At 34.8% G+C, this 17,422-nt stretch overlaps 5 protein-coding genes across 5 annotated transcripts; 1 reads left to right on the top strand and 4 right to left on the bottom strand.

The window, feature by feature from the left end:
- Positions 1–2,127: 2,127 nt before the first annotated feature.
- LOC143221252 (uncharacterized) lies at positions 2,128–4,116 on the bottom strand. The gene is made up of 5 exons (XM_076446733.1): positions 3,861–4,116; positions 3,285–3,794; positions 3,035–3,228; positions 2,835–2,973; positions 2,128–2,306 (listed from the first exon to the last, which is right to left on the bottom strand). The coding sequence occupies exons 1-5, from the start codon at positions 4,114–4,116 to the stop codon at positions 2,128–2,130; spliced, it is 1,278 nt and encodes a 425-aa protein (XP_076302848.1).
- A 290-nt stretch (positions 4,117–4,406) lies between these two features.
- On the bottom strand, positions 4,407–11,617 carry LOC143221250 (ATP-dependent RNA helicase abstrakt-like). Its single transcript, XM_076446732.1, has 13 exons — positions 11,536–11,617; positions 10,686–10,741; positions 10,617–10,633; positions 7,020–7,083; positions 6,651–6,924; positions 6,209–6,554; positions 5,991–6,124; positions 5,749–5,905; positions 5,517–5,679; positions 5,120–5,420; positions 4,879–5,028; positions 4,628–4,810; positions 4,407–4,543 (listed from the first exon to the last, which is right to left on the bottom strand). Exons 1-13 carry the CDS (start codon positions 11,615–11,617, stop codon positions 4,407–4,409), a joined length of 2,064 nt encoding a protein of 687 aa, XP_076302847.1.
- Positions 8,425–9,936, bottom strand: LOC143221254 (uncharacterized). The gene is made up of 7 exons (XM_076446735.1): positions 9,923–9,936; positions 9,586–9,829; positions 9,328–9,517; positions 9,118–9,245; positions 8,854–9,036; positions 8,620–8,789; positions 8,425–8,557 (listed from the first exon to the last, which is right to left on the bottom strand). The coding sequence occupies exons 1-7, from the start codon at positions 9,934–9,936 to the stop codon at positions 8,425–8,427; spliced, it is 1,062 nt and encodes a 353-aa protein (XP_076302850.1).
- A 383-nt stretch (positions 11,618–12,000) lies between the features above and the next one.
- On the top strand, positions 12,001–14,220 carry LOC143221249 (spermine oxidase-like). The gene is made up of 6 exons (XM_076446731.1): positions 12,001–12,011; positions 12,513–12,679; positions 12,752–12,841; positions 12,884–13,036; positions 13,515–14,023; positions 14,200–14,220. Exons 1-6 carry the CDS (start codon positions 12,001–12,003, stop codon positions 14,218–14,220), a joined length of 951 nt encoding a protein of 316 aa, XP_076302846.1.
- Positions 14,221–14,429: 209 nt separating this feature from the next.
- Positions 14,430–16,492, bottom strand: LOC143221248 (spermine oxidase-like). The gene is made up of 8 exons (XM_076446730.1): positions 16,291–16,492; positions 15,976–16,231; positions 15,621–15,834; positions 15,308–15,544; positions 15,112–15,243; positions 14,841–15,043; positions 14,647–14,767; positions 14,430–14,570 (listed from the first exon to the last, which is right to left on the bottom strand). Exons 1-8 carry the CDS (start codon positions 16,490–16,492, stop codon positions 14,430–14,432), a joined length of 1,506 nt encoding a protein of 501 aa, XP_076302845.1.
- Between the last annotated feature and the right edge of the window lie 930 nt (positions 16,493–17,422).

Genomic DNA, 17,422 nt, shown 5'->3' with positions numbered 1-17,422 from the left:
CTTAATCATACCGTGACGGTTTACCATTTATACTACTCTGCGGTGCTATTAGTCAATATGCTTAACGATGTCGAAATGATTCTCTGCCCGTCGAACACATTTCCGATCGCTTCGAGTCCAATCTACACGTCCAATCGAGTTTAAGTTCCTTCTCGTTTCGTCCGTTAACGTTCCATTCGCTCGCTTCGAGAGTCATTCCGATCCGTAGGAACCACGGTTTCCCAGAATACGCTCTAGCTTTCTTCCGATGCTTTTATTGCCCCCCCCCCCCCGATCCGCCGTCTGAACATTCTACCGATCGCAAGTGTCGTCGAAGTACACCCGGTGAAAGGTACTACCCAGAGACTTGCGAGAGTGAGGTGTTGGACGAAACGCTTGTAACGCGTGGTGGTTAAGACGCCGGAAGGAAAATCGTAGGAAATTGCAAGCGCGACGTTGGCTGGTCCCGTTCACGAAGAGGAACGGGCGATCCGTGACCAGATTTGTCGATGAAACGTTAACGTTAAGGAAAACGGAGGCGGGCAAATCTATTTTTCGTTGATTCGTCGATTCGATAATGCTGCGATAAATACTGCCATAACGTATCGTTATTCTCGAGGGCGAGAAAGAACCATCCGAGACACGCTTCGTTTGCCCGCCTCCGGTCAAACCAGTAGAGTATTTTCCCGGTTGCTGCGAATAAACGAAGGAAAATCCGCTTGTGTGTATACATACGTGCGTACGTGTACTTAAATCGTAAGGATATGTGATTTTACTTTTACGTGAATTTATATACACGTTTAGCATGCGTATGCGAATCGCGATCGAATCTTCCCAGCGGGAGAATCGGTCGTGCCGATTCCTGCGCGACTAATATTTAATTAACCCATTGGCCTAATAGCTATTTAAGCGATTATTAGTTAGTCAGGGAATTTGAATAGGCGTTGATACTATTTATTGTCGAAGGAAACAAAGCGTCAACTACTTAGCGCGACCGGCGTTCCCGGTTTGCCGAAACATCGTTTAAATCTATCTGCCCTCTTTGGTTTCTCTTCGAGAAGGACTAGGAAACGAGACGCGTAGAAGTTGCGTTAGTCGAACAGGAGATACAATAGCGAGTCAATGTAGGCAAATGGGTTATCTAAGGAAATGTGATTTTACTTTTAAGACCAATCTGTGTTATATTCGTGAACTTGACCGGTTCTGAGCCAGTGGCCATGTCGCCTAATAATTCTCTCGTTATTATCGCTTGATATTTAAGAAATTTCCCAATAGACGTTTTAGTTTGCCGAAGGAAAAAGGAGCCATAGGTCAATGCCGTTCATCCAGATGCAATTCCATGCGTGGAGGTATAGATTTTATATAGCGTTAGGTATAAAGATAGTAGGAGACTTGTAGCATATCCAGTTTCAACTTCGCGATCATCCATTAAACGACGATCTTCCGAGAAAACAGTTTCTCCACGATCTCAGGAATACGTTTCACGAATTCATTTCCGGATGTTATCATTTCCAAGCGCATAATCTTTCGACCGTAGATGTTAATTTACTCGTTGCCGCGAATACACGGAAGTGAGAAGCGAGAAAAGAAGGAAAAAAGGAAAGGAAAGAAAGAAAACAAAAAAAAAAAGAGGGATCGATCGATCGAATTAGTTTGTAAGCGACTATGGCGACTAGCCAGTCACCGAGAAATCTAACGTTCGTACTTATAGTCATTCCTAACACTCGAGTGCTGCTTATTTCGCTACTTCGACCCCCTTCGTTTCGGCTGAAATTCTTGAACAGAGGGTAAACGTTGAATTCGGAAGCAAGTTGCGAATGGAAGGGGTGAAGGGTAGAGGAGATCGCTCGAGAATTGCCTCGACTGCCAAGAAAAATCCGATCGGTAGAACGAAAAACTCGTTAGTTAGCTGTTCCCGTCCGATTTTTCGATACTGGACACGCCCGAGGCGAGACTGTTAATTTATCACGTACTTAATATCCGATATAAGATGGGGCTGCTGTATTTTTACACGGACTTTGTATAAATGACGAGAGCCGCAAGATCCGCGAGAGCAATGTTTTTCGCGCATCGTTGTATATATCTGTATACCAATAAATAGATGTAGAATTCAAAGTTTCCTTTCATCTCGAGTTACCCGTTCACCAATCAATTACTCTTCCCATTTTGAGATCTCATCGCCACGAGGGTGGATTCCGAGTAAGATTTCACGTTCCGTTTCTCCGTCCGGCTCGTACACGACTCGAACCGCGTTTCCCCGTCGTTCCTCGCGCGCTGTATCTTATTCTGCTCCATCATCTCTCGCAGATCGTTTCTGTATTGAACGACTAGAGATCAAACACGCGAAAGCGTTATTTCCTTCCGTATTATCGCTTTACCTACCACTCTCGGTTCGAAATTTTCGGTGCTCGTTTTTAGTTATCGCGAATATATTTTTAACCCTTTGCAATCGACAGATTTCTCTTGGGATACCAATAGGTCGGAGCAAATCTAGCGTTTCGCAGTTACTTTTACGTAATTTACCGAAACATTCGAATCGCGAGACATAAGGGACCACGACGTTTTCTCGTTGTTGCGATTTTCGAAGGTTCCCGCCGCGGGGATATTTTTAAATCGTCGTAAAAGTCGATGTACCCGCGGCGGAACCTTCGAAAATAGCAAAGCGGCTTCTACCGCGATTTAAAAATGTCCCCGTAGTGGGGACACCGTCCGCGTTCGACCTTCTCTGTCGCGTCGCAAGAACCACCGTGACAACGAAGAAAAAAAGATTAACAGACCGTCGATCGGTAGGCGCGATAAAAGCTTAAGAAGAAACGTCAAGCGTAACGTTCATCGATTCGATGCTCGCGATATACCTTTTTCCCGTCGAGCTTGCTCCTTCAGCCTCTCGTTTTCTTCCTCCTTCTTCCGTTCGTTCGCCATATACCTGGCGAAAGCGGCATCGATCGCGTCTTCCTTCGCTTTTCTCTCCGCCACGATTTTCTGACTTCTTGCCTGTTATTTCACACCCTCTGACTAATCGTTCTCTTCTTCTATGCCAGAATTAAAACCATACCATCTCTCGAAGAAGCTCCCTCGCGTTGAGTTTCTTCCTTAATGCCAGCTTGGCCCCTTCCTTCCACGATTCCCGATCTCTCTCCGCCACGTATAATTCTCGGCAAATTTCTTCCCGTTCTATCTTCTTCCGCTTCTCCTCTATCAGCTTGTTCATCATCTGCTCCAACACGGCGTCCCTTGCCGCGCGAGTGTCTCTCTGAAGAGAAAGAACTCGTTTCTCGCATTCGCTTCCGGATTAATCCCTTTACCAACCTTCTCCTCGGCTTCCTTCTTTTGCAGAGCTTCCTTCTTAGCGATGATCCGCGAAATCTCCTCGTGTTCCTGCTTCAAAACTTCCCTCCTCTTGCCTTTCCAGAATTGTCGCGCTTTCAAAAATGCATCCCTCTCCGCCTGCAGCAGAGCAGCGATCTCTTTCTTCCTTTTCTCCGTTTCCTGATCCTCTCGCTGCAAAGTCTCGCCAGCTTCCTCCAATATTTTTCGCTCGCGATGCTTCTCCTCTTCCTTCTCTCGCAATCTCCGTTGGTTGTCTATCAGTTGATTCTGAAGATCTCTTTTGTAGCTCAATTTCTTCTCGCGCAACTTCGTCTCGGTATCTCTGTCGAAATCCCACGGGCTGGATATCCCGGAAGTTCGTACTTCCTCATCCTGCTTCCTCTTTGCCGCCAATTCCGCTTCCACCTTCCGTAACGCCTCGTCGGATAACGCCGGAGCCGCGGACTTTGTCTTTCTGGTCTTTATAGATTCTTGCAGCTCGATATCTACAAGAGTATCGCTTCGGTAAATGCGCATGGATGAGTTTAGAAGTAAAGGGAGAAATCGCTTACGTTTACGACGCGCAAGCTCCTCGGCTAGTCGCTGCGTCCGATCGAGCTGCCGAATTTTCAGAGCTGCAGCTTTCTTCGCGCGTTGAAACTTCTCCGCTTCCAATTCTTCCTTCCGCTCGATGTGCAACTGCCGCAAATGTCGCTTCTTTTCGCTTATCTTCTCTATTATCCGACGCCGTTCCTCCAGCTCTGCGGTTTTCTGACCCTTGATCCTCTCGTAATCCTCGTCTCCCTTTCCATCCTGTCCTTTGATCATTATCTCATTCGGTTCGATCGTACGCGACGTTCGTCGAAAAATCTGTAATCCTTACGTGTCATCTGTCAAACTAATTGATGGTTAAGACAAAAGCATCGATATAAAAGCGCAGGGAGAATAAGCGAAAAGAAACATAGAGCGTTGGATAAATTTATGTTATATTGATTTATTAACTATAGATACAAGTTATTTACAATAATCGATCTTTCGTACAAAATACAACATTGTGTAAAGAAAAATAATATTTTTCGAGGATAATACCGAATATCTTTTTCTTTGTAATAACGCTTTTAATAGTCAGCTGCATTGCTGGCCAAGTAATCACGGCGTCCAATATTGGATGCTTGTTTGTTTTGGATAGCCTCCAGTTTAGGACATTCTGTGATTCTATGACCAAGACCACCGCAATAACTGCATCCACGTTCGTCTGAAAGATAATGAAAGCTCGTGTTTTTTCCTCTTTCCGAATAAAAGAAATAAAAATACAAATGACGATCGCAAGTCACTTTACCTCCCAAATTGAGATATTTTTCGTTCTCTGAACAAAGTTCCAACAAGAATGGTGGCACTTTCTGCTTCGCTTCCATTAGTAAATGTTTAAGATCCAACAAGACAGATTCATCGTTTGCCTTGTTAATAAACGTCGTCGCTATTCCAGTTCGTCCAGAACGTCCGGTTCTTCCAATTCTATGCACTGCGCGTGAAAATTTATTACATTATAATTTATTGCATAATAGTTTATGCAAAAATATACTAAATTACCATAGTTTTCAACATCGTCCGGCATATCGTAATTTATTACGTGTTGTACATCTGCAAAATCAAGACCTTTAGACGCAACATCAGTTGCAACTAACACGTCTTTCCGACCTTCGCGAAAAGCTTCTACGGAACGTGATCTTTCTTCTTGATCTATAAAGTAATAGTTAAACAATTAAAACACTGAAAATATACTCGATGAATGATATTTCATTACATATGTATATATTATAGTTTAATATACCTTTTCCACCGTGTATTGCTACCGCTTCAACACCCTTTAGCAATAGATATTCATGAATGGCATCAACGTCTTGTTTCTTTTCAGCAAATATAAGTACAGGTGGTGGAGTTTTTTGTAAACACTCTAGGAGATACACGATTTTAGCTTCTTGCTTGACATATTCGACTTCTTGTACTACGTTCATAGACGCTGCACCTGCGCGACCAACATTAATCGTCACAGGTTTAACTAGAGCGGAACGCGCAAAATTTTGAATCTTTTTTGGCATCGTTGCAGAAAATAGTAACGTTTGTCTCTGACCCTGTGTGGAACATATTCAAACGTAGAGCAAGCAATTTTTGATTTAATCAAAATATTAATAAACATATGATAAATATAAATATTGATAAATATTTACCCTAAAGAACGAAAAAATTGTTCGCACATCTTCTTCAAAGCCCATGTCGATCATACGATCCGCTTCGTCCATACAAAGATAACGACACACGCTAAGTTTTACCATTTTTTTGTCTAACATATCCATTAATCTCCCAGGAGTTGCTACCATAATATGTACACCTCTGAAATGAAAGAAAAATCATTAAAATACAATGTAAATAAAAAGATTAAAGTATTAGCGCGATATTTACTTGTTGATAACTTCTAAAGATTCTGACACAGGTACACCTCCAATTGCTAAACAACTGCGTATTTCGGGACATCCTGCTTGTCGTAAACTATTCGTATAATGTCGAATAATATCGTAAGTTTGTTTTGCTAATTCGCGAGATGGACAAATTATCAAACCTGATGGTGATAAATATTACAATTAGATTTTAATCTGCACATATTTGCTACGCTACCAAATATTTATAAATGTAAATATTTATACCGTATGGTCCTTCATTTCTCACAAATGGCATAGCCACTTCTTGTTCTAAACAAAACATTATAATAGGTAAAACAAATACTAATGTTTTACCACTGCCTGTAAAAGCAATGCCAATCATATCGCGACCAGATAATCTATAATGTGTTAAAATAAAACAGATAAATATATTATATTATACAAAAAGAACGATGAAAGGGAAATGATAAATATGTACTAACACTGTTGGTATTCCTTGAACTTGAATCGGTGTTGGTTTAACGATACCCTTTTGCTCTAATCCATTTAATATACCTCTGTGAAATTTCATTTCTTTAAAGCTCTTCAATGGTGGTGGGACATCATCTCCTTCAACTAAGATCCGGAGCTTCCTCCTAATTCTTTCGTGCCTTGCTTCACCAACAGCTAGAATCGCTCTTGGGGGTTTCCAACTGGTCTTTATTGGATCCTCGTATTGAATACCCTTTGCTAATTCTGCTACACCCATTAAAGCTTTATTTTCTGCTACACTTTCTAGAATTTTTTCTTCTTCTTTCAATTGCTTTTCCATAGCACTTTCCTTCTTAGCTAAAATATTTTATCGATCGATTCATTTTTTGTATATAATAAAATGTTTATTTTACAAAATATGCACGCATATATTATATTTATATACATATTTACCTTCTGCTAATTTTTTCAATTCGGTATGTTGATCTAGTAAAGAAATATTTGACTTTCTTCCCCATACTTGTCCATCATCGTCATCTCCGTCATCTTTTTCATTATCACTGCTACTTTTCCCAATAATACCCACAGTAACTTCATCTTTATGTTGTCCAAGTTTACCAAGTTTAGCTAGTTGCTGTTTCTTACGCTCTTTAACTGGCACGTAAGGAACATAATTATCGTCCATTTCTAAAAGGCTACTTTCCTTTTCTTCTTCTCTTCTATATCTCTATATTATAAAACATTTATTAACATTTTAATTAGTCAAATTTGCGATATAATAATCAGAATGCAGAATAAAATGACATCGGATAATACACTAACCTTTCGTGAGAAATCTTCTTTATTGTATGCCATTGTTACACAACTACTATGAGATAATTCAATACTGAAAGAAAATATTAATTAACAATTTATATATTCACATATTTATGTTCCAATATTATTAAAAAAAAATTGTTCTTGTATAATATGTCTTAATTGTGTTCTTACATAGAAAACTTTGTTAATACACTTAATGAATTAGTTTAGAATATTTGCATTGTTTAATATCTTAAAAATATTTGTTAACTATTTAAAATACATTATTTTTGAAGATTTTGTTTAAAACTGACACTCAAAACGCTTTGAAGGTCTATTTACATTACGTTCGATACTCAATACTCGATTCTTTCATATCGACGTGAATCAATTTATTACAATTTAAAACTTCCAACACATATCTGATTAACTTCTAATTTAAAATTAATGAGTTGTAAATTAATTTCGCTCAAACTAAAAACTATTTATTTCAGTTTTTACATATATTGCTTGTATGGTTAAAAAATCAATAACAGTATATTCTCAATGAGAGCGATAAAAGGAGACCAATTTTGTATTGACTTATCATCCATTGTATTGTGAACTTCCGGAATAAGTTAAATCATCTGATAAAGAAACAGTATAAAATTGATGCACATGTAGGTGGACTGAATGCAGTGTTAGTATGGTTAGCTGAAAATTGAACCTACATCCTTTGCTTTTTCATATTGAGAAGAAATTAATTGTACAGAAAACTAATTGTGTACATGTGACAATAATATTGTATTACGTTAATTACGATATATTACTTTAAAACACCTTACAAGCAAGCAATGTTTCGAAAACCCAAAATAATAATCGTCGGAGCAGGTGCCGCAGGTATTGCTGCAGCGGCTAGATTAATAGAAAAAGGACTAGAAAATATAAAAATTCTCGAAGCAAAAGATCGAATTGGCGGTAGGATACATACAGTAGAATTTTGTAAGTAAATTTTATTTAATTATCCATACCTGAGTATTTAATTTTTATCGCACAAAGTAAAAAATACTCATTCACCTTTAAAACAATTATATTTTTTATTTTTAGCTGATAATGTTGTAGAATTAGGAGCACAGTGGGTTCATGGTGAACGTGAAAATGTTGTTTTTGAACTTGCTTCACCACACAAGTTATTAGACTCGTCAAAATGCTTTAAGGAATTTGATAAACATATATTTGTTACTGCACAAGGTGAAATTCTTTCTAAAAAAGAAAGTGTTGAAGCATTCAAACTATATTATGATATTTCTGAAAACATATCAGATTCTATACACGATACAGAGTCATATGGGGAATACTTTAAAAATGAGTAAGTACATAAATACATTTACACGTATACTAGTATAAGATATATCATTTATTGTATATAAAATTTGAATATCATAGAGGTTTATCTTGAACATCTCTGTAAAAGAATATTTTCAACAAATGCGTCAATATCACTTTCTCTGAACCATGCTTGTAATGTTGGATGTAAATTTGCTTTGGCAACTATGCAAACATCTTTGTCAGAAACTATACACCTAAAAGAAGTAATATCTATTCAAATAAGAGAATTCAAGTTGTAAAATTTTCATAAACTTACCTTACTCTGTAATTGATGCATTGATTTCTCACATATTCATATCTTAACAAAGAAAAAATATATTTTATATACTTAGCATCTAACTTATTTTGATCTTCAATATTGATTTTCTTAGGATTATTTATTCTTTCCATGTATCCTTGTGTTAATATAGGTATAATGAAATGTACCTAAAGTAGCCAGTAATTAAATTAAATTAATTCTTTCTATTCTATGGGAATTAAGTCATTTTACCTGTCTAAAACAATCATCTATAAACTCTTCAGCTCTACTATATACATAATTTTCTTGTTCTTGAAGTATTAACACTCCAATTTTAGGCTCCTTTGATCTGAAGATCTTTGCTACATGTTGTGCAGTTTCTAAACCATCATCAGCAAATGTTAACATGACTATACAGCCATATAGCTTTTTAGTCTATCAATAAAATAAATAAGAAATGTTAATATAATGCTTCTATGTAATCCAATCACATGTATCATAGCTATATTATAATACCTTTTGTAAATTATTTTGTATAACACGACCAGAGACTATTTTATGTTTTTGTATTTCTTTTACAAAGTTAATCGGACTTAATACTAATGGGGCTCTTGGAATGCTATCTGGCCTTAATATAGTTAATTCTGCATAAGAACAAAAATCATTTTAAGTTCAATCATTCTAAATAAAAAATGTTAGCATTACTTGAAGTAAATATTACGGTACCATCTATATTCTGTGAAAGTCCATCAATTAGATCAGAAACAACATCTTTTATTTCATTAATTACATCAAAACGATGTATTTTTTGCAGAGTACTTAGAATTTTATCTATAGTTGCATCAACCTGTTGCACATAAGCTAATAATACATAATAAGTTGGATCTTGCAAACCTTTAAAGTCATAATCTATACACTAGAACAAAAAAGAATAAAAAGAAAAAGAATTTTATAATTAAAAGATTTATATGTATATACACATACACGTATTTGTTCCATTGTTAAACCCATATGTGTAGCAAATTCTTGCCATCCATTATAAGTTTTGCCTGTAGCAGTAGAACTTAGTTGTAAACATAATTTTTGCAAAGTTGGTTTTCCAATCTGCTCAAACAAGTAAGAAGCATGAATTTGTGTTGTAGCTCTTTGAATATTTAATGTTACGGTATCTAAATTTGGGGGACCATCAACTTCTGCTCTTAACTTTTCTAATTCAGGGTCAATATTGCTAAAATATAAAATTTTACATTCTTTAATCAATAAAAATATCTTTTGCAGCAGTTGATTTGGGCACGTTAAGTTGCAGCACGTTAATTCTTACCGTTTTGCAAACATATTTATGGAATAAATAAAATTCACGTTTTCGTATTACATTGCATAATGCATTTCGTATTACGTTTGCATAGAAATATATAATCATACATAATTTAGAACAACATAATAATATTGCAAAAGCACAATACAGAAAATTATACTTGATAGCGTAAAAGTTATAATAAATGTACTATGACTTGCCCCTTCTCATTTCAAGATCGAGATTCACATCCGGTTTTATTTTGCCGCGAAAATTCAAAATTTTATATTTAAAATTTCATCAAATGCAATGAAATTGAATGAAATTAAATAATATTTTTAGATTTTATCGAGCATTTGAGGAAAATCCATTTACTAGTCTGGATAGAGCCAAACAATTATTGACTTGGATGCATAAATTTGACAATTCTGTTCAAGGCAGCGATTCGTGGTTTGAAGTATCTTCAAAAGAGATTACAAATTATTGGACTTGTGATGGAGATCTTGTACTCAATTGGAAGAATCGTGGCTATAAAACATTATTTGACTTGTTATCTGTATGTGTATTTTATATTAATTATGATTATTTTATACTCTAATTATGTAATATATTCTTTATTGGTTTTTTTTTTATTTCAGCAAAAAATATCAGATACCAAAAGTGAATTATCTATAATGGAAAAAATAGAATATAATAAAGATGTTGATAATATTGACTATACTTCAAATAATAACATAACTGTAAGGACAAAAGATGGCTCAGAATACATAGCATCTCATGTTATATTTACTGCATCTCTTGGTGTTTTAAAAGAAAAGCACACTACAATGTTCACACCACTTTTGCCTGAAACAAAACAACATGCAATAAAGGCACGGTAAAAGTTTTAATATTAATGAGTAATATGAAGTTCTCTATAAATGTTCTACTTCTTGGTATGCACTGAATTTAAAATATAATTTTAACACATTATTTAGGGTTTAAATATTGGAACTGTAAATAAAGTGTTCTTGGAATTTCCACATAGATGGTGGCAAGAAGAGTGTGCTGGTTTTAGTTTAATATGGTCCAGAGAAGATAAAAAAAAATTTATTAAATCTCATGGACAAGTACAATCACAGTCCTTAAGTATTAATAAATGTCATCAGTATTCATTTCTAGATATACTAATTGTATATGATTTAGGAACACGAATGGCTATGCGATGTTTTTGCATTTATTTCTGTGGATTATCAACCAAGGGTATTATGTGCATGGATTTCTGGTAAATTTGCAAAACAGATGGAATTACTGTCAGATAGTGATATATCTGATGGATTGGACTTACTACTTGAAATGTTCTTGAGTAAAGCATATAATATTCCAAAATTCGATCGGATGGTTAGGTAATAATTTATAGCATTTTTTTTTTTTTTTTTTTTTTTTTTTTTTTATAGTATTTCAATATTAATACACTTTATATAATTTGTAGGTCATCATGGTATACAGATGAACATTTTCGTGGATCATACACCTTTAAAAGTATAACAACAGAGAAACTAAATGTAGAAACAAAAGATTTAGCTGATTCCATTGTAACGGCAGATGGAAAACCTGTATGTATCGTTTAATCAATTATTCAAGAAAAAAATAAATTTTACAGTTTTCGTAATTTTGTGTACTCAACAGATAATTCTCTTTGCTGGAGAGGCAACGCACGAACATTATTATTCTACCGTGCATGGAGCAGTTGAGACAGGTTTCAGAGAAGCTGATAAAATAATAGATTTTTATGGGTAAATTTCATAAATTTCGTATTTATAATTATTGTTTAAAATTTATTTAGGATAAGATAGTTATGATGTATTAAATGGATTAAATAATAATTGGTTTTAAGGTAAATTTATTTTTGTAACAAATGCGCATAGTTTAAAATATTTTCTAAAATTTAATTTATATTATGTGTTATCATTTGTTTCATTCATAATCCACTTTTAAGCTCATATAATTACTCCTATTATATTTTTGATCATAAAATTAATAACCATGTACAAAGATAATTTGCCTAATTATTGACACTTTTTCTTGCTTCATTTTTCATTTATTCTTTCTACTTGTTTTTCATTATGAGAAAGAGGTATGTAAAAAATGAAAAAGAATGGAAAAGTTAATGTATACTAAAAGTGGTTGTATTGAATCATATATTCTATTTCTATTGATTAGCATGCTTCTTCTTAGGCAGTTAAAGTCTCAGCTCTAGCCAGAGCCACGTTTCTTCATAAGGGATAATGGTAAATTATAGACTTACTTGATGCTTTACATTAATAAAAGACGTTTTTTTATATAAATATTAAGTGTATATTCGCAACGAAGTCATTTAATAAACAATTATTTATTTTTATTGTTTTATATCTTCAAGAAGAATAACTTCAAATACAAGTTTTATGTTCAACGATAAATAAATAAACTTTTATATGTTTTTTTTATAGAAAGTTATTATACGTGTAAATTGTTTAAATTTGTATGAATAATATCAATAATCTGCATATATGTACATACAGAATTATAATAATTATTATAATTGTAAATGAAATAGTTTAAGTCTAATAAAAACGAAATTACAATTCTGATCACGTAGAACACGTGGTTGGAAAAACGACTTTGATAAAGTGGAAAGAACGGTGAATGCTTCGAACCAAGCTGTAGTAAAGACGAAACTTGTAATAGTAGGTGCAGGCGTTGCAGGATTAGCAGCTGCGAAAACATTAAATGATGCAAATTTCAAAGACTATCTGTTACTCGAAGGTAATTAAATTTCAGTTGAATTATCTACAAATCGGAAAAACGTTGTGTAATTTACTATTCGTTTTCTCGCAGCTCAATCCGAAGTCGGTGGTCGAATTCAATCGATACCGTGGAATAAAGCTTGGATAGAAGGTGGAGCGCAGTTTGTGCATGGTGATCAAAGTCAGTTAGCACAATTATGTTACGAACATGATTTACTCTCAGATGTGCAATGCCGAGATGGCCAAGGAATTTTTATTCGCAGCAACGGTTGTAAAGTAGACGAAATTTTCATAGAAGAGGTAGACGATTTTATTCGCACTACCTTAGAAGATTACGAAGATTATGAGAACAAGGATATTGAAGTAGGTTGTGAAAGTATTGGTGGAGTTTTAAAAAATTCTCTCAACAAACACTTACGTACAAAAAACGATTCACTTGCAATAAAAACTATAAAAAGGGAAATCTTCGATTGGAATATTAGATTCCTTGTAATAGATAATGCTTGCTTCTCGCTCGATGAACTATCAACGAAATATTGGGGAAAATTTAAGGTAAATATAGAAAAATAAAAATATCTAATAATTAATAACATTAAATATGTATATGTATATATTATAGTTTGCTGGTGGTCCAGAACATATTTCATTTAAATCCTGATATAAGGCTTTACCCAAACTCATTGCCGATGATTTGGGTAAAAGAAATTTGCATCTAAATACTTCTGTAGATTCAATTGAATGGCAGCAAATAATAGACAATAATGTAAATTCCCCACTTGTATTAAACGTCTCTAAGAATACCCGCATCTTTGCGGATTGTGCGATAATTACCTGTTCCCTTGGTTATTTGAAAGAGAATTATAAGGCGATGTTCATTCCGCCTTTACCGACCCCTTTTAGCCAAGGAATCGAATGTTTAGGCTTTGGTCTAATAAACAAAATTTTTCTCGATTTCGGTGTTCCTTGGTGGAAACCTGGTACAAAAGGATTTCAGCTGCTTCGAAAAGAAGGAAGATTCAGTAATAAAGAACTAGCTATATGGACTAGAGATCTGACCGGCTTCGATATTCAACCGAACCACGAAGCGGTGCTTCTGGGTTGGGTTGGTGGACGCGGAGCTTACATCGTTGAAACTTTGAGCGAACAACAAGTCGCAACGGACTGTGAAAATTTACTTAAACACTATTTGAAACTTGATAAAATATCTCCAATAAAAAGGTGCTTAAGGACGCGATGGAATGCAAATAAATATATCCGCGGTAGTTACAGTCATATCACAACAAGATGTGACGCGAATGGCATTACGCCTGGTTGCCTATCAGAACCGATATGGGGTAAAGCAATAGGAGAACATCACAGTAAGGTAAGAAAAAAATTAAAATGCATAATTGTTAAATAAATTACGCAATGAATATAATTATTTCATCTTAGAATATACCCATCATCATGTTTGCCGGTGAAGCAACGCACGAGAATTTTTATTCTACGACACACGGGGCCTATGACACTGGTGTAAAACAAGCACAAATTTTTTTACAGCATCACGTTGCTAAAAATTAATTGTTAAGCATAGTATAAATAAAAATAGTTTGAATTACGTGGATACGTTTAACACATTTCTCTAACATATGTATATAAACACATCTACGCACATTTTGAAGTAAATAGACAATTTTTATATTTTATATTGTACATATGGCATATGTAGCTTTGATCAGTTTATATTCGTTGTTAAAAATATATAGTTACATGTTAATAGAAAAAATTTGTTACTTTGTCTCGACATTTTTCCCATTATTTTTCCCGTAAAAATTTATTAATCTTTCAGCTTCTCTCCATCCAGTACCTATTGCTCCATGTACTGTAGAAAAGTAATCTGCATTAGTAGCTTCACCTCCGAATAAAATTACCTGAAACAAAAGACAAATACAATATGCAACTCCGTTCTACCGTGCTTTTTCCGCGAATCGTTTACGTAAGACTTACGGGTTTCCCCATTTTTACGATTGGCTCGGATAATTGCAACGCGCTAGAATTTGTTTTTCTTGTTTCTAAGCTTTGAAAACTATATGTACCCCGAAAGTGTTTATTCGAATGCCATTTAGTTCTGCAAACATGGAAGAGTTCGTTAGAATAAAGCACGAATAAAAAGTGGAATGCATCAATTGCAAAGATAGTACCTTATCATCGCTATTGGTTTACTGACATTATAATCTTTCGATAATAGATTATGTAACATTTGTTCGGATTGTTCGAGAAGTTCTTCGTCGTTAACGTCATCCATTAAGCGTGCGCCTTTTCCGGATATCCATATACACATTAACCGAGGCTTATGCTCGACGAAAAAGAAGCCTAACGCGTAAGGCATCCATCTCGTTTTTGGCTAAAAAAAAAAAAAATATAAATACATCGTAGAACACATTCACTTGTGCTACAACCACAAATTCTTACATTGCTTTCGAGTCTCTCTCTCTCTTCTTTGCTCCATAAAATCTTATATCCTACTTTGTTCGATTCTTTAACGTTAAACCACGAATCTTTAAACGCGAGAAATATTTTAGCAGCATTTCCAAATCCTAATCCCTAAGATAAAAGCAAAATATTAGATAATTACACGTTTAATCTCTCCTACAGCGAAGAAATATACCTTAATATTCCTAATCTTTCTTTCCGGCAACGAAGGATTAAACAAAGTCTCGTACTGTGCTTTAAGCACCCCTAAGGAAGGCGTCATGATAACATGATCGGCTTTATATTCACTTCCATTCAGTGTCGTTATCTTTACGGTATTATCTTCGTTCGAGTAATCGACTTTTGTTACTTCAGAATTGAGGATTGTCTTGTTCAGTACAGGTAACTCTTCCTCTGGATTGGGAAATTTTTTCTAGCGAAAATGATACAACCGAATAATCGCAATTCAACGAATAAAAAATAACTGTCGTAAGGCAATATATACAAACCATTAATATATCGAAAATAGTACCATATCCTCGTTCTTTCCAATTCACACCTTGATCCCCGTCGCATAGTTTATAATTCGCAAATTCCTGTATCGAAATATCGTGCCAATTATCAGCAGGATCAAAACCAGTCTGCGTTACTTGGAAAAGCCACAAAAATTGTTCTTGCAGCGTGTCATTTAATTCCGGATGTCGCTTAAAATGCTCTTTCAATCTAATATAAATTTATCATAGATTATGGTATATAGTACGTCTATTTAATATCAGTGGTAGGAAATAGTAACATCTATTTGTTCGAATTTTCTTATTGCGAAAATCCTTGCAAATTGGTACTATTTAAGTACGAAATTCATACTTGTCTTCGAAACATTCGCCAACAGAATTCTCACATTTATCACCGTCTGGTTTTCCCTCCATGTACAATAAATCAAAGTAAGTGTCCGTAAGATTGTTCGAAAGTGTTCTATCTATCAACTCTCCCGTAGACGTGTATACTTCAGGTAGATTTGGTACCGAATGATCTGTAATGTTCAAAGGCGCAACCATTTCGTATACAACGTTTCCTTTTTCTCCGTGAATCCATTGCGCACCTAAATCGACCACATAATCGTCTGCAAGTATACATCGATTCTTCGTCAATGTTCTTTCGTGATTTCAAATACTCACTCACCAAACTTTACGGTATTAACTCGTCCGCCAATTCGATTCTCGGCTTCTAAAATCAAGAGGTTTTCGAACCCATTCTCAAGCAACTTGGTCGCAGCTCCGATACCAGCTGCTCCAGCACCAACGATCACTATTCTCGGCGATTTGGTATCCTCGGAAATCGTGCCTGAGATCAGGCAAAAGAGAAAAATCAAGCAATAGAACATCTTCGATACTAAAATGAGATCTGTACGCACAAACATTTATGCATTGACAGATTAATCGCCTAGTTTTACGCAATGACCTTTATATATACTTTGTACCGTTGTGCGTGTAACATTTTGCACTTTGTGAGGTAATAGTGGTAATATCTGGAGCATGCAGTTGATTATAGTAATACCGGATAGATAATGGATAATCATCCGAAATAATAAATTACATAATTTAATGTCTCGGCTAAATTACTCTTATTCAGCGTACAGAAGCGAGTGCACTTTTTTCGTTTAAACATTGCACGTTTATTGTCAATTATCGTGTCAAATAGAATAATAAGTGTTTGTTGTTTGGAAAAGATATCTCTGCGATCTGAGTTCGTAAGGTAATCAACATAATCAACATTAACATTAACAAACGTGTAATAGTAGAGAATTATAAGACATGTTTAGATAAATATTGTTTAAAGATAAGAAATGAGAAGTGATATTTGGTGTGTATAACTAGTAAAGATATCTCGAATAATATAGCATTCAAAGTCATTTGTAACACGTTCGATGGATCTTTAAGTTATATAAGTTTAGTAATATTGCACCGTTAATGTTAAAAGTAATAATATAACTATCCGGAAAATTCCTTTATGATAAGAAAATGTTGATTATGATGTTTGTAACTTACTACAAAGTCACGTGATATTGAGTCTGCGTTAAGGAGACTTACAAATTAACCAATCGAACGTTACTTCAGATAACGCACGTTAATAATATATTCGCAGAATAGATTGATAAATCTGTAAACTAATTTTAATAAATTCATCTTCATGCAATCGCCATGGAGTTGGCGATAGCAAAATTATGCGTGTTATTTGTTGAATATTTTATAAGTAGCAATACAAGTGATCTTTTCCTTATTTCATGCCATTTTAATCGAAGTTCAAGAAAGGA

This window comes from Lasioglossum baleicum, unplaced genomic scaffold, assembly GCF_051020765.1.
Source record: "Lasioglossum baleicum unplaced genomic scaffold, iyLasBale1 scaffold2120, whole genome shotgun sequence".
Lineage (NCBI taxonomy): Eukaryota > Metazoa > Arthropoda > Insecta > Hymenoptera > Halictidae > Lasioglossum > Lasioglossum baleicum.
Note: the sequence above shows the minus strand (reverse complement) of the source record. Positions and strands in the feature narration are given on the sequence as shown.